The sequence below is a fragment of the Diabrotica virgifera genome, chromosome 5 (genome assembly GCF_917563875.1).
Source record: "Diabrotica virgifera virgifera chromosome 5, PGI_DIABVI_V3a".
NCBI lineage: Eukaryota > Metazoa > Arthropoda > Insecta > Coleoptera > Chrysomelidae > Diabrotica > Diabrotica virgifera.
In genome coordinates this window covers 63,876,631-63,894,484 of record NC_065447.1, presented here as the reverse complement: position 1 = coordinate 63,894,484, position 17,854 = coordinate 63,876,631, and the positions used below count along the sequence as shown (strand labels likewise).

At 30.8% G+C, this 17,854-nt stretch overlaps 1 protein-coding gene across 1 annotated transcript; it reads left to right on the top strand.

Moving 5' to 3' along the window:
* The first annotated feature begins 426 nt into the window (after nucleotides 1-426).
* LOC126884201 (zinc finger protein 664-like) lies at nucleotides 427-17,503 on the top strand. Its single transcript, XM_050650069.1, has 2 exons — nucleotides 427-1,139; nucleotides 15,945-17,503. The coding sequence occupies exons 1-2, from the start codon at nucleotides 905-907 to the stop codon at nucleotides 17,087-17,089; spliced, it is 1,380 nt and encodes a 459-aa protein (XP_050506026.1). The 5' UTR covers nucleotides 427-904; the 3' UTR covers nucleotides 17,090-17,503.
* The last annotated feature ends 351 nt before the right edge of the window (nucleotides 17,504-17,854 follow it).

The following is a 17,854-nucleotide window of genomic DNA, read 5'->3' as shown; positions in this document are numbered from 1 at the left end:
AAAAATAAATATAAAAATAGCTACCGAAGACGAGAAATTATCTTGATAGAAGAATATCGTAGACATGCAAATTTATGGGACCCTAGGAATTCCGAATATAAAAAGAAAAATAGAGAGAACAGAAATAGAAAGAAACAGAGAGATAGGGGAGATATTAGATAATTCCACATATCCAATCCTATTTATTAATTCTTCAAAATCCGATACACTCGTATGTGCGTATACGGTTAAAATTATTAAATAGCCACTTATCCTCCATTTGCAAATCTCTCAATAAATGAGATCCTCCATAAACCAAACGACTTTTGAATAAATTTCATTGCCACCATCTTCTTTTTCCACGCTTTTTCTTTTGTTTATCAGAAACCATTTTAAGAAATGCGGCACAAGCAACTAATTCGTCATTATTCATAATTATATAGCAATAGAAATGCGAACTCACAAATCACACTCATTTTTGGTAAAGCCGTCTTGTTCAGGAATAGTAGTTAGCGAACCGCAATTTTGGTGTGTACACGCCTTTACAGTGAGAACTAAACTGACATGACACATGACTGACATTTGTCACACAATTTATGACATTGACATTTAATATTCATTTGAAAGTGGTGATGTGGAGATGTGGATGGTGAAAGGTGAATGTTATTTGTTATTAATTTTTTATAGTTATAGATGAATAGATGTTATATCAACGAATGTAGAATCGTAGAGAGTATTATGTTCCCAATTATTATATTATATTCCCAAACAAAGGAATTATTGGAAACTTATTTAATATGTCTGATGTCAAGAGTGGTGATGCCAAAAGACACCTTTAGGGTTTCCTTTGAAACTTTATCAGTGACTTTGCTGTTTTGACGTAAACATTAAACTGAAATCGGTACATAAAATCAAATTTTATAACATGGAAGTAAAACAAGAAACTAGTGAGAAAACTTGTAAAATAAAAATAGATACTGACACCTGTGTTGATCCTTTGGATGCCTTCAAAATTGAAATAAAGGAAGAACCCAAGAAAGAAATTGCTGCAGATCAAGCATTTGATTATTTGAACTTTAATGAATTCCCTGTAAACACTAAAGTAGAACAAGATGAATATAAATTTACACCATTTGAAGAAAAGCAAGCAAATGAAGCAAGTAAGTAAATAAGGCTGATTATAGTTATTAAGGTACCAATGGTATTATAAGGATTATTTCATTCATAGAGATTCTGGCCAATAGAAATCTACAGAAATAAAAATCACAGTGATTATTTTTTAATGATTTTAACTTCCAATCGTATAGTAAGATTTTTGATCACGTGTTTAATTCCGTCCAATGAGATTAATATTATACTGAGAATAATCTACTGTAGAAAATTACTGTGAAATTTTTTTTAAGTAGATTGTTTCTGTTTAGTTGCAGCCAGTTTCCTAGTTTTGACAACTGTCACATTTAAGAAAATATCCATAATATTAATACATTCACAGACACGCTGTCATTGTATACACGTATTGTTATGGAGTAAATGACTTCATATGCAGTCATGACCGTGAATGTGTTAATATACTTTTAGTTCTGCATCTAATATCAAATTGTCACGTGGAGAACACAAATAGGCAAATTTAAGCGCTCGATTTACTTCAGTAAGATTATTTCATGAATAAAACTGTATTTATAAATAAATTAACTAAATATTTTATTAATATCTTCATCTAAATATTTGCTAAACTGTGCTGTTCACTTTGACAAGGTGAAAAATGAGTGTCACATTAATTGGGATCAATGTCACTGACTGTTTTTAAATAAAGACTTGAATTTTATATGTAAGTATTAAAAAAATAATCTTACGAATATCACACGACAGTAAGAATAAAATTTATTCTTACTGTCGTGTGATTTTTAATAAGAATAAGATATTTAATAAGAAAATAATGCTTCATTTTTTCTCAAATTTGTTGTCATTAGGCAGTAGCCACTCAAGCCCTGTGGTCTCTTGTGACTATTGCCAGATAATAAATTTTCGAAAAACTGTCACATTATTGTCAATTTATTCTCACTTTCTTGTGATATTATACCCGATAATTTTTTTGATTATTTCATTCATAGGATATTCTGACCAATAGAAAGCTACAGAGATGCAAATTAAGGTGATAATTTTTGATAATCTCCCGTGGTTAAGCATATTACGTCAGATGCCCTTCGTTGCTATGCAAAAATACATTCAGTGACATTAATGACAATTAATGTTTTAAAAATTATAAAAGTGATGGCTTTCAATCGTCAAATATTTATAAAAACTGTGCGTTTAATGGTACTTACATAAATAAGTTACAATAAAATTTTGGTTTTGAACAGTTTTATTCATGAAATAATCGCAACAAATTGCACTCGACCTCTGAAATTAATATAGAATTTTTGCTCTCGTGACACTTTGACATAATTTCACTCGCCTTCGGCTCGTGAAATTAAAACTGTCAAAGTGTCACTCGGGAAAAATTCAATAATTTCAGAGCTCTTGTGCAATTACTACTGATAATTTCCTGTTAAGTATTACGTCAGATGCCCTCCATTGCTACGCAAAAATACATTCAGTGACATTAATGACACTTAATGGTTTACAACCTGTCAGAGAGAACATCAAGAAACATGTTTAGCAAATATTCAGGCGAAGATATCAATAAAATTTAGTTAAAATGATTTAAAAAGACAGTTCTATTTATGAAATAATCTTACCAAATTACTGTCGAGCCCTTAAAAATTGTCGATTTGTTTTGCCCTCGTGGAAACTGTCAAAGTGTCACTCAGGATACAAATCAATAATTTTAGAGCTCTTGTGTAATTACTAATGATAATAATGATAATGTCTTACCATGGAGCAATTTTCTTCATTTTTTTTATTTCCTAGTAACTCGAGTAGAGCTGCGTTAATGACCAAATGCCAAAGATGTTAAAATTTGTGGTAGACTTTTTTTTATAAAAACTTACTGTATGTGTACCTTTTAACACAGTGCATCAAATGTATAAGTGATGTGACACTATATTAAGTATTTTGCAAAGTTAATAGTAGTCCAAGTAATGAAGCTTAAAATAGGACAAAACCTTACAATTTTTACAGAATGGATCGATTTACTTGAAAATTTGAGAATAAGTAGTCGATAGTCCAAGGATCAAAATCTATATGAGGCCGAAAGGCGCTTTTACCATGGGGGTGGTTGCCACCAAATCTCGTGTGTGGAAATTTTTTATTTTATTTTGACTGCAAAAGTTTATAAACACATGCATTCTAAGCAGAAAATGATCTATACATTTTTTTGATACAATTAACAGTTTTCGATTTATTCGATATCGAAAACTTTAAATTGAAAACGTTTAAATCGAAAAAATCAATGTTTTTAATCAGTTTTCTGCTAATTTTTTTTATTACATATTTTAATTTACAATCTGCTTCATCGAAGCTATAAGTAAATAGCTTGAATGTTAAATACATGAGGGAGAAGCTGCCCTGTGGCAACCCTCCTATTATAATTTTTACATTAGATCATAATACAGGGTGAGTCATGAGGAACTGTACATACTCCTACCTCGTATAGAGGCCCCTATGGGGAATAACAAATGACCATTAAAAAGTGTCTGCTCCCATTGTTTAATAATATACAGGGCAACTTTCGCATTTTGACAGAAATTTATATTCGTCATAATTTTTGAACGGTCAGATCGATGTGTCTCTTATTTTGGTCAATCGTTACAATATTACCACCTAATCAACTGATTTATTCCAACTAGAAAAAATCAGGTCCGGCTTTAAAAAATTAGTTCGTTTGGGTCTTAGAAAAAATTTCACCCTGTATACGCTTTTTGAAAACTCTAATATTAATTTTACAAATTAGACAAATAGGCAATTAAAATGACATATTTATTTTTTCCCCATACAATTAATATCTGATCACTGTATTGTCCATGTGCTCAATAATAAAGTAACTAAAAGTGAAGTCATTGAAACAAAACAAATTCGTTCTAAAATAATATATGATAATATGGTAAACATGTTGATTGAAAAAGATTGGGCATATTCTTCGGTAAACATCGATGAAGTTACTGATACTTTCGTCAATAATATCGTAGATGTTTTGAATAGAGTGTCACCAGTTAAAACTGTGGAAGTTAAGAACTTTGGTAATAAATGGTTTGACAACACTTGTAAATTGGCAGTTAAGAATAAAAATATTGCTTATAAAAGATTTTTGTTTACAAATGATTGCGTAGATTGGAATAACTATAAAATTGAAAGAAATAACTGTGTTAGAATTTTAAAACAAGTTAAAATTAGATTTTATGAGTCAAATATTGATAGGAATAGGGGTAATTCTAAACAAATGTGGAAACATCTCAAACAGTTAGTAGGAACTAATAAAACTATATCACAATTTCAAAGTCTTGAACATGAAGGTGTAACATATAGTGTAAATTTGGCAAACATATTAAATCAATATTATGTTGATAGTATTAAAGATATTATTGTAAGTTTTGACCAAAATAGTGATATTAATTTAAATTTGCAGACAGTTGTTTCATCTGATGTAAATTTTGAAACTTTTGAGAGCATATCACTAAACCAACTATATGATATAATCAAATTACAATATAAAAAAAATAGTACGGATGAAGTAGGTCTTGATATTATCAAAAATCTATTTCATGTGTTAGGTTATCCTTTATTAAATTTAATTAATATGAGTTTAGAGAAGGGCCTGGTGCCCAAGCAATTTAAAATATCAACTATAGTTCCTGTTCCAAAAGTTCCTAATACTAATAAACTTGATCAATTACGTCCAATAAATATGCTCCCATTTTGTGAAAAAGTTTTAGAAATTGTGGTGTACAATCAGCTGATTAAATTTATTACTTCAAATAATATCCTGTATAATTACCAGTCTGGATTTAGAAATTCTCATTCATGTGAGACCGCATTACAGTTAGTTGTCTCAGATATGAAAAGTATTTTAGATACGACAGGGGTCGGTATATGCGCAGTTTTTATAGATCTCAAAAGAGCATTTGAAACAATAGATCGTCATATACTTCTTTTGAAATTAAAGAAATATGGTTTTAACGGGACAGTTTTTAATTGGCTGGAAAATTATCTGTCAAATAGTACCAAAGGACTAAATTAAATACTTAGTGAAATGTCAAATCCAAAGTTAAATGATATTGGTGTGCCGCAAGGCAGTGTACTTGGACCTCTACTTTTCATATTATACATTAATGATTTGGGAAACGTATTAAGCAAATGTAAAATTCATCTTTTTGCTGATGGCACATTAATATATTTTTATGGGGAAGATTTTGTTGATGTAGTGGACACGATGAATCGTGAATTGCATTTATTAACTGAAAGATTTAAGTTAAACAAATTGAAAGTCAATGAGTTAAAATCCAAATACATGTTTATTGGTAATAATACTCTTTTGGGGAAATTCTTAAGTTTGGATGTTCACATTAAATTAAATAATGAAAAAATTGAAATGGTTCAGGAAATAAAGTATTTGGGATTCATATTGGATAGGGAACTAACTTTTAGTAAACATGTTGATTACATTTGCAGAAAGATAGGGAAAAAAATAGGTTTTTTTCGAAGAGTATCACCATTTTTGACATTTCAAACTAAATTAACAATGTATAATTCGTTAATATTACCTCACTTTTTATATTGTTGTTCATTGATTTATACAGGATGTTCTAATTATGACAGGCTTCAAATTCTCCAAAATAAGGCTATGCGAGTAATATTGAGATGCAATCGATATACTCGAATTCAAGATATGCTGAAAACTTTAAATTGGTTAAAAGTTGAACATTTTATGTATGTCCAATCTATGACATTCTTATTTAAGATGGTAAACCATTTATTGCCTGAGTATTTGAACAGTCAGTTGGTCCCGATAGCAAATGTTCATGAGCATAGCACTAGAGCTGCAAATTCAATAAATTTTTATGTTAGAACAACCAACAAGTCCAGTTCAATGAAAAGCTTGTTTCATAAAGGAATTGTACAGTTCAATAATATACCTTATCACATTAAAAATAGCCATAATGCAACTATCTTTAAGAGATTATTAGTCCATTATATTAAAACTAAGACCTAGAAACCAATTGGCAATGTTTGTTGTACTTCCAGTGTTTTTATTTTTATTTTATTTTCTCTTTTTTTTTGTTTATATATTGAATGTTTCTGATTAATTTAATTTGACAATGCTTATTTCTTTATTTGTTTAGTCTCATGTTTTTAATTTTTGTAAAAATTTTTTGTAATACTTTATGATAATTATACAGCGCTCCTTGCCTTGACAATTCTTATGTAATTTGTACAGGTGTGGAGTGCAATGTTTCTGTTTTGTGTATTATCTATTATGATAAATAAATAAATATCTATCTATCTATTACTTAATTTTTTATAAAAAAATCAAATTTGACTATGAATTAAAAATTTGGTAAAGTGAACCATAGATTTAAAAAAAATTAACTTTTATTACAAAAATTAATTTTTTGTAACAGATATTTGATTTATGTTACCACCCAATCAACTGATTTATTCAAACTAGAAAAAATCAGGTCCGGCTTTAAAAAATTAGTTCATTTGGGTCTTAGAAAAAATTTCACCCTGTATATGCTTTTTGAAAACTCTAATATGACTTTTACAAATTAGACAAATAGGCAATTAAAATGACATCTATTTTTTCCCCACACAATTACTTAATTTTTTATTAAAAAATAAAATTTGTCAAAATCGCAATTTTACCATAAAAATAAAAAAAATTAAACAACGTTTTTCTTAAAATTAAAAGTTTCATCATTTTTTTTTTTCTGTAACACGTCTAGATCTAAAACTCCCCATAATACTTCTCTTTGGACTCTATAGTTTAACATAGACGTGATCAAATAGATAAATTTTAAATTTTTTCACTTAATTTTTGCGATTTAACTTTGCAATTCACGAAGCTGCATCTTTTATTTTTAAAAATTCATAACTTTTACGAGAAGAAGACTGAAAGTCTACAACAATTGTCATAGTCTTTCACAATGGTAAGAGATATGTGCTGTAAAAATTTCAGAAAAAATTTTTTTAAATGGAACGTTGTAGCTAGTTAAAACGTGATTTTCATCTTTTTTTTTTTCATTTTTATGTTAAAATTCAGATTTTGACAAATTTGATTTTTTAATAAAAAATTAAGTAATCGTGTGGGGAAAAAATAAATATGCCATTTTAATTGCCTATTTGTCTTATTTGTAAAATTCATATTAGAGTTTTCAAAAAGCTTATACAGGGTGAAATTTTTTCTAAGACCAAAACGAAATAATTTTTTAAATCCGGGCCTGATTTTTTTCTAGTTTGAATAAATCAGTTGATTGGGTGGTAACATAAATTAAATATTTGTTAAAAAAAATTAATTTTTGTAATAAAAGTAAATTTTTTTTAAGGCTATGGTTCACTTTACCTAACTTTTAATTATTATTCATAGTCAAATTTGATTTTTTTATAAAAAATTAAGTAATCATGTGGGGAAAAAAATAAATATGCCATTTTAATTGCCTATTTGTCTAATTTGTAAAATTCATATTAGGGTTTTCAAAAAGCGTATACAGGGTGAAATTTTTTCTAAGACCCAAACGAAATAATTTTTTAAAGCCGGACCTGATTTTTTTCTAGTTTGAGTAAATCAGTTGATTGGGTGGTAACATAAATCAAATATTTGTTAAAAAAATTAATTTTTGTAATAAAAGTTAATTTTTTTAAATCTATGGTTTACTTTACCAAACTTTTAACTCATAGTAAATTTGATTTTTTTATAAAAAAATAAGTAATCGTGTGGGGAAAAAAATAAATATGCCATTTTAATTGCCTATTTGTCTAATTTGTAAAATTCATATTAGAGTTTTCAAAAAGCATATACAGTGTGAATTTTTTTCTAATACCCAAACGAACTAATTTTTTAAAGATGGACCTGATTTTTTTCTAGTTTGAAGAAATCAGTTGATTAGGTGGTAATAGTGTAACGATTGACCAAAACAAGAGACACATCGATCTGACCGTTCAAAAATTATGACGAATATAAATTTCTGTCAAAGTGCGAAACTCGCTCTGTATATTATTAAACAAGGGGAGCAGACACTTTTTAATGGTCATTTGTTATTCCCCATAGGAGCCTCTATACGAGGTAGGAGTATGTACAGTTCCTCATGACTCACCCTGTATGTATATTTAATTTATTAAATCTGTTGGCCATAGTTTCTTCAGTCGTCTTGTGAATTCGGGAGGAGTATTTAGCAGTCTTACTTCAGCACTTGGATGACTTCTCAGTCCATCAAGGTAGCTCTTTGTGATCCTTGGAATTTCTTCCTCTACCAAGGGTGTAGCCGAGTCGTTGTGTAGGTTTTTATTGCTTACATACCAGGGTGCGTTGAATATCATCCTCAATATTTTTAATTGGACTCTTTGTATTATCTTGATATTTGATGGCTTTGAGCAGCCCCAGAGTTGAACACCATAGGTCCAAATTGGTTTTATCATAGTTTTGTTTAGGAACCGTTTATTTTCAATATTGAGTTTTGATTTTCGACTAATAAGCCAGCTCATTTGTCGTATTTTGATGTTGATCTGGATTTTATTGGCTTTAACCTTCGGAGTACGAAGACTGGGTCAAGCGTGACCCGAAATTCACTTATTTCTTAATATTTTATGAAATAATTTTTTTACAGATCCGATTGGTCGTAAGTTCTCCTTATTTGTTTCAGTCTATTTTTTCGTATATAATTCGTGAACATGCAAATTACAGTTTTTCCTCTACGTAACATCTATGATGCCGGGTCAGTCCTGACCCGGTCTTCGGATTTCGAAAAATATTTTTAATATGTTTGTAAGTACACGTAAATCGCAGCCGTCTCTGTTTACGGGTATACGTATTCAAATATATGGCCGGAGCGAATTTACCTATGCCCGTTTTCTGTAAGGTATTAAAATCTGGCCGCCGCAGCGAACTAGTGTATACCCATGGGAAACCATCTTAAAAAATTTAAATACAATAATTTAGGATTAAGTATAATGGTTATGTTTGTTTGTTTTTTGTTGAATTAAAGATACTGTTTATTAATACTGACTATTTAAAACATCCTTATAAACAAAATGAGAATGGGTCACGCTTGACCCATCTTCGTAATCTAAGTAAGTCAAATAATCTCCGTACTCCGAAGGTTAATACATCGACAACCAGACTGTTCAGAATAGCAGCAAGCAAAGTTAGGATAGCCATGCTGATCGCCAACATCCGGAACGGATAGGCACCTTAAGAAGAAGAAGAAATAACGGGAAAATAAATAAAAGCTTTTTTGGTATAGATTATATTTTCAGAAGCCAGTGGAAAGTGAATGAATAGTTTACTACAATTAAATTGTTAATTAACAATTTACGGTACCTATAATAATCATGATAATTATGATACACCACAAAACTATGATTTTCACATAAAAAGGCACTATACCTATCTAACGTAGGTACTTTACAGAATTGCTGAATTGGACTACTTGAGTGGCCTAAGGAATGTTTTAAGTTATAAACAATTTTTTGGCTTATAAACAAATATAATATCTCGGCAATCTCGGCGCTTAACATGATTTTTGGGGCATTCTAACTTGGACCATTCTTTGAACAGGTCCTAACCATCTAAGTCTTTGTGCTCTTACAACTGCAATTATATTAGGCTTCTTATACAATTCTTCTAACTCCTTGTTTGTTCTTTCCATTACCTTTCCCAAAATCCCAATCAAAAACTAGGTTGAAGAAAATAGAATCTCAGAGTTCGAGATCGGTATACATTAAAAAAAAGTCTTCTCTTGGCTTACCGCGGAGCAATTTTCTTCATTTTTTTTTTGTTTCCAAGTACCTTGAGTACAGGCACGTAACTAATGTACTACTAAATGCAAAATATGCTGTAGAAATAAATTTATTTATTATAACAGAAATTGTTAATTTGTTTCAACAAAGATTGTTTAAATAATTATACAGCTTTCAAATGTGACTATGTATTTGTATTTTTAACATTATGTGGGGTTTAACTAGTGATGTAAGAAGAGAATATTCTCGGGCATATTGTTTTTGCCAATTCACCCAGTATATTTTTTGCTTCCCAAACATTATTATTCTTGAAGCTCAAACACCTACTTGCAGCTCCGCTCATGAAATGCTTTTTCGCCTTCACGCGATTTTAGATCAAATCCCCGATGCGTAGCCGGGGCTGGGGAATCCCATGAAACACTAGCTAGGGTGTTTACAGTGTCAGTATTTATTGTTTTAGTGCTATATTAACGTGCAAATATTTAGAATGGATCAAAGTAAAGTATAATTTACTAAAAAACCTAAAACGCTCACTCTAACACTCACGAAGTCGATCGAAGTTTAGCGAGTACGAGAGTGTAGACAGGTTCTTCATGCGATTTTGCTGCGCCTCGGCCTACTTGCATTCTCTGGCGGTTTTTGAGACCAAGTCAAAGGAACCGAAGTCCTTATCTACTTCGCCCTCGCGAAGTAGAATGAGTGTGTAGTGACGGGTACTTCGGACTTCGGTGAACTTTCCCGAAGTAACTTCGCGAGAGTGTGGTGCTCGCTTTAAAAGGAATATATGGAATTACTGTAAAATTAAAAGTGTACAAGGTAAAACTAGTACTTTTGCAAATTCTGTGATAGTCAATAGGTTCTTGAAAAACAAGAATGACAAAACATTTAGTAAAATGTGTTAAATGTCCAGTGGGAGCGAGACAATTATTTGAAAAGGATCAACAGAAACATTCATCAACTGCTTTTTAGCCAACACAGTTGTTAGGTTCGTCCAATGACGGTAAGCATGCCTTCATCCAGTGCATCGACTGAAAGAAGTTTCAGTAAGTACTTATGATTTTATTCACTCCTCTAAAAGAAAGCGGCTTACTGGTGAACGGGCTGATAAGGTAACTTTTATTGCTCACAATTTAAAATTGTTAAACGTAGGCCGTAGACCAATCCATGACTGAGCTGGCGACTAGTGAAAAACAAAATCCCACAACTTCTCATCAGTACATTGAAATGCAGAATGTAGATGACCAGGATGAGCTAATGATAGAAATAGATTATGAATCTGAGGCCTCATCTTTTTCAGATTAGCTCACCACATCCAGTATTTGCTGTTAAGAAAATTTCATTTTTTTTGTCAAATAAATTTTGTTTTCTGTTGTTTTTGTATTTTCTTATATATAAAGAACGCTGTTGTTTCGCCTCATAATTTTGTATATAATTTAATGATTTTTAATACCCTATTTCATCTTTAACAATATCCATAAGCGCGTCATAAGATTCATTCTCAGAGAATTCTCCATATCGAGAATATTCTCGGGAATATTCTCCGATTTTTCATTCTCGAGAATTTTTCAACACTAGGTTTAACATTTGTGTTTTTAACATTTAACACATTGTGTGGGGATGTGTGATCCTAAGACTTATACTCTGAAGGGACAAAAAATCACATATTAAAAATGTGTATAATCAATGTTATACATGCGTGCCGTCCATACATTGGTGAAGGCCTCATCTGGCTCACATGTATGCCATCTACATGGAATGTCTTAACACGTTGATAGACAGAACATCTATAGATGTCTAATTTCCATTGATGTAATGTGGCACAACATCTATAGACGACGTTTTTAAAATAACGAGTTGTAACAAAAAATCGGTGTCAAAAAATGTCACATTACATCTACAGATGCATATTAAATGTGACACCATGTCCATATTTCAGCAATGATCGAATTCAGCAATTTCCCGGAACCGAAGGTCCGGGACTATTCCCGGAATAGTCCAGGAACCGAAGCTTTTCACCCCACAATTTTTACAGAATGGATCGATTTGCTTGAAAATTTGAAGATAAGTAGTGGATAGGCCAAGTATCAAAATCTATATGATGCCGAGAGGCGCTTTTACCATGGGAGTGGTTACCACCCCATCTCGGGGGTGGAAATTTTGATTATATTTTCACCGCAAAAGTTGATAAAAACGTTCATTTTAAGCAAAAAATGTTCTATACATTTTTTTTTAATTAATAGTTTCTGATTTATTCGCTATCGAAAGTGTTAGTTTTCTATCGAAAAAGTCAATGTTTTTCGATATTATACTCATTTACAATTCACTCAATTTTTGCGGTAGAAATTTTTTTTTTCAAACCGAGTGCTTGGAAATTGAATAACCTACAATTAATATTTAAACATTTTTTCGTATCTTTGATGCTAATTTTTCTGTTCTGAAGAAAATAACATTTTTTGCCAAACTACAAAAATTCGTTATTCGCTTTTAACTCCATTTTTTTAAACTAATCATTCTAAGCCAGTCATACTTCTGGAATATTTTAATACATAAATAAAGAACAATGAATAAGGTCACTGACTAAAATCACTGCTAACTCACATTATTATGCTTCCAATTGGATTTCTCCTGTTTTTTTCAAAAAAATATTTTGATTTTGTAACATTTGTAACAGTTAATATTTAAACATTTTTTCGTATCTCTGATGCTAATTTTTCTGTTCTGAAGAAAATAACATTTTTTGTCAAACTAAAAAAATTCGTTATTCGCTTTTAACTCCATTTTTTTAAACTAATCATTCTAAGCCAGTCATACTTCTGGAATATTTTAATACATAAATAAAAAACAATGAATAAGGTCACTGACTAAAATCACTGCTAACTCACATTATTATGCTTCCAATTGGATTTCTCCTGCTTTTTCAAAAAAATATTTTGATTTTGTAACCGTAACTTTTTTTTTATCCTAGAAAGTTTGGTAAAAAAGAATTTTGTAGGTTTTTACAAGGTTTATAAGGCTATTAATATTAAATTCTTTTAAAACCCTCAGTCGCAAAAAGAGGTGACTTTGAAAGGGATGGTAAAGGTGGTTTTTGCATGTTATCACAAGTTTTAATCGTCAACAGCTCGCTCAATTTTTGCTGTATAAAAAATTTTTGCAAACCAGGTTCTTGGGAATTAAATAAGCTACAATTTTAAATTTAAAATTTTTTATCGTAGCTCTGATGGTAATCTTTCTATTCTAAAGAAAAGGAAAATTTTTTACCAAACTCCAAAATGTCGTTATTTGCTTATAACTCCATATTTTTAAAAACAAATCATTCTAGGCCGGTCAAACCTCTAAAATCTAGAACCTATTAATAGTACATAGGTAAATAAAGAAGACCAAATAAAGTTAATGACTAATTTTAATTAGGGTGGTGAGTAGGGGAAGTTTCCGATCACTTTTTCGCTGAAAAAAATAGGGACTGACATTCTTTTTATTATTCATTATACATTCATTAAAATAGGACGGATGCGTTGGATAGGACATGTAGAAAGAATGGAAGAAGGCGAAATACCAAACAAAATATTCAAACAGATGCCAGTACGAAAAAAACAAGAGGAAGACCGAAGCTGAGATATTTAGAACAAATAGAAAATTATATAATAACCTAAAAAATAAAAAACTGGAGAAAAAAAGCACGAAACAGATCAGAATGGAGAAGAATCCTGGAACAGGTCAAGACCCAGAAAGGGTTGTCGAGCCAGTGATGATGATGATGATTCTTTTTATTATAATTCCCATAACTTTTGAGCTAGAGACTATTTTTTTATTTCTAGAGATAGATATTTTTAAATACTTTAAATTAGTTTTTTTTAAAGTTATCCTCGAAAAATGCATAGTTTTCATGTCTTTTGACTTTGAAATTACAATATTTAGCATTTGACAAAGAAGAGCTAACATATAATAAAGTATAGCTCGACTACTATTGGCCTTAAAGAAAATAAAAAAAAACGGTTTTGTTTACTTTTTCAAAAGGTACATTTTTGTTGAGCAAAGTTGTTTTGATAAAACGAAAACTTTTTCGAGTTATTAGCAGAAAACCCACACAAGCCTAATATTTGGGACTAACCCTTGACAAAAGATTAACATGGAAGCCGCACATTAAACCACTTTCTCAGGTTTTGAAGCCAAGATATTCTTCTTCTCCCTGGTCCTCTCTTTCCAAATACCTTGCCCTGAAGAATGAGTTGCAACAAGCCATATCTCTGTTCATTCCTCATAACATGGCCAAGATATTCCAGTTTGCGCTCTTTGATTGTGTTAATAATTTCGCATTCCTTGCCTATTCTAAGTAGAACCTCAACATTAGTCACACGATCCACCCACGAAATTCTCAAAATGCGCCTGTAACACCACATCTCGAATGCCTCGAGGTTTCTCAAAGAAGCATTCCCGTTATTTAATTATTGAGAAATAATTACTTACCTAAAATTTTAGTTGAAAATAAAAGAATGTGTTGGGAAAACCCGGATTTTCCGAGGAAATTTTCATCGAAGCAAATCGGAAAAAATATCTATGTAGAATTAAATTAGAGTGAATTTTTATTTGGATGTTTTTGGTGTTAAGTTAAAATCTTTGGATTTACAGAGCAATATAATTGAAGGGTTTATGTCAAAAAAAGTAAATTTTAAGAAATTAATAAAAACTGAATAAACTGATAGTATTTAAGCCAATGTTTTTTTTTCTAATTTCTTATTAATTAGAATATGTACAAAGAAATATTATTTAATGTACTAGGTGCCAAAAGGGTATTTACTTCTTGAAAAAATGAAAAATACTTTGACATTGGCTGTTTTTGAACGAAAACCCACGTCTTGCTGCAAATATTTTATGAATCAGAATAGTATGTATACAAGTTCAAGTTACGCGCATCCTCTGATATCGCCATCTTCATCAATGTTAACAGTAGTAGTTGGTGCCGTTTCGGTGACTCGAAATTTTTGAAAGGTGGGAACGCTTTTAGGGTTTTTTAAAATGTACTTAATATTCTGAATTTTAACAGAACTACCTAATAAAAAGCAGACACTGATATAACTTATCTAAGTCTATAGTATTGACCAATACTCTCTTATTTCGAACAGCACAATGATACAGTATCTCTACCAATAATAAGACCCAAACTTTGTGTTAGGCTCTTTAGAAAATATTGGGAAAATCCTTTATTTATGTCCAAATAATTGTCCTGAGTCATATTGACTACTTTAAATGAGATAACTTTTCTACTGATTGACGTATCAGTACATCCCAATCTTCTGGCACTTCTGAACTAGATATTCTCTTTTTTTCTCTCAATTGGGACTAAGTCCTAGTCATTCGGAAGGAAGGAATGACCCTTGATGGGAAATATGTGCGTTATTCTTTTAAAAACCTTTAAAGAACGTACCAGCATATATCGGAAGTAAACCATAAATGGTTTTTGTTCTGACTAGAACATCAGATTATTTATCTGACCATTAAATATTCAGAATTAAGAACAAAAACTGCCAATGTCAAATGACATTGGTTGTTATTGACAAAATATATACATACTGACCTTGGTTGTTTATGCAAAAACAGTGTATTTAAAAATCATTATAATTTTAAGACTATGGCGGTTTTTGTCACGATAGGTTTCTGACGAATGTAAATGTTAATTTGCTATCAAGTAGTGCCAATAGGTAAAAATTTCATAAAACTGACATTGGTTGTTTTTGAAATAAACCCTTCAATTGAATCAAACATGATTTTGAAATGATAATTAGTTTAGAAAAAAAATAGCACACTATCTGCAGATTTTGCATACCTACAATATTAATATATGATCATAAGATTCGATTCCAGCAATAAAATTGCTGGTAAATAACTTTTCCTTGTCTTTTTCTAATGTGCCCAGAGTAGATAGATTTTATTAAATTATTGTTTATGGTTTCGACGCCCATAATAAAAATTGTGTTTGTTGTCTAACTGTAGCTTTAATTGTATTTTATTTATTATTATATTTCTTCGGTTTTGAGTTCTAGAAAAAATGTTTACAGTTGGTTTTTGTATTTTAGGTTGTTCCCAGGAGGAAAACGCAACGGACATTATGGAAACGGTAGATTCGTCTCATAAAGATAAATATACAGGACAACACATGGAAGGAACATTATTAAATACAAATTTGGAATCTATAACTGGAAAAAGACCTTACACATGTGAAATCTGTTTCAAGCAGGTTTCTCAACTATGTCACTTGAAATCACATTTGAGAACCCACACTGGAGAAAAACCTTATAAGTGTGAAATTTGTTTTATGCAGTTTTCTCAAGTAAACAATTTGTACTCGCATTTCAGAACGCACACTGGAGTAAAACCGTACAAGTGTGAAATTTGTTTAAAGCAATTTGCTACAGCAAGTCAGTTAACAAGACATGTGAGAATACACAGTGAAGAAAAACCGTATGAGTGTGAAATTTGCAGTAAGCGGTTTTCTCGGACAAGTCATTTAAAAACACATTTAGGAAATCATACTGGAGAAAAACCGTATAAGTGTGACATTTGTTCAAGACAATTTACTACATCACATCATTTGAAAAGACATTTGGAAATTCACAGTGAAGAGAAACCTTATAAGTGTGAAGTTTGTTCAAAACAATTTTCTCAATCAGTTAATTTGAAAGTACATTTGAGATTGCACACTGGTGAAAAACCTCACAAGTGTGAAATTTGTTCGAGGCAATTTATTACTAGTAGTGAGTTGAAAAGACACATAAGAGTGCATACTGGAGAGAAACCGCATGAGTGTGAAACTTGCTTAAAGCGGTTTATTACTACAAGTGATTTGAAAAAACATTTGAAAGTGCACACCGGAGAAAAACCACACCAGTGTGAAATTTGTTTAAGGAAGTTTATTACTACAAGTGATTTAAAAATACATTTGAGAGTACACACTGGTGAAAAACCATACAAGTGTGAAACTTGTTTAAAACGATTTAGTACAAATGCTCATTTAAAACGACATTTGGGAACACACACTGGAGAAAAACATCACAAGTGTGAAATTTGTTTTAAGCAGTTTAATGCTGCAAGTCAGTTGAAGAGACACACGAAAACACACACTGGAGGCAAGCCTTACAAGTGTGGGATTTGTTTAAAGCAATTTACTACTAAAAGTAATTTAAAAACACATTTAGAAAAGCATACTGGAGAAAAACCGTAAAAGTGTGAAATTATGTTTAATCCTTTCGCTGCGGAGGATGCGTATATGCAACCTTCCAAAGTCGAGCCATATGTGGACAACGTACAACACTTAAGGAGGGGTATGGTGGTAACGCGTTTTTGCTACCCTAACGATGGGGTGATTAACTGGAAGACACTATATTTCCCATTAATACTTTATTATTATAGGTACATTTAATACTCGTTAATAGTACCCAGTTGACGATGGAATGAACGTCCTTAGTCGAGGTGGCACTCTCTACAGTAACCCCAATATTAGACTGTTAGACTGCCCTAAATATTTCTGTGTATGAATACTTATTGATTACCTATGTTTGTAATACTTTCGTATATGTATGTCAAGATTATTATTTCAATAATAATATACAGAAATGCAATCTTGCACTAATACCTACATGTGTAAGTTTTGTTTACAAGACTACTTAAACATTCGGCATGCTTGATTGTTTACTAATATATTTAAATATATTACAGTGGAATAATTTTAAGATATTTGAAATTATCTGAAATATTGTTAAAATCTAGGACACCACCGTTCCTAAAGAAAAAAAATTACTCTGCAATTTACTGTGCCTTTTCTCTCTCCCTTTTGAAAGAGAGGAATTTTTTTCGTGTCATCATCATCAACTGAATTTACAGAAAAATACAAATTTATACAAAATATACAAATATACAACTTATTACACAATTAAAAAAATAGTCATCAAATATCGTCTATTCTTATTTATTACTTCCTTATATCTCG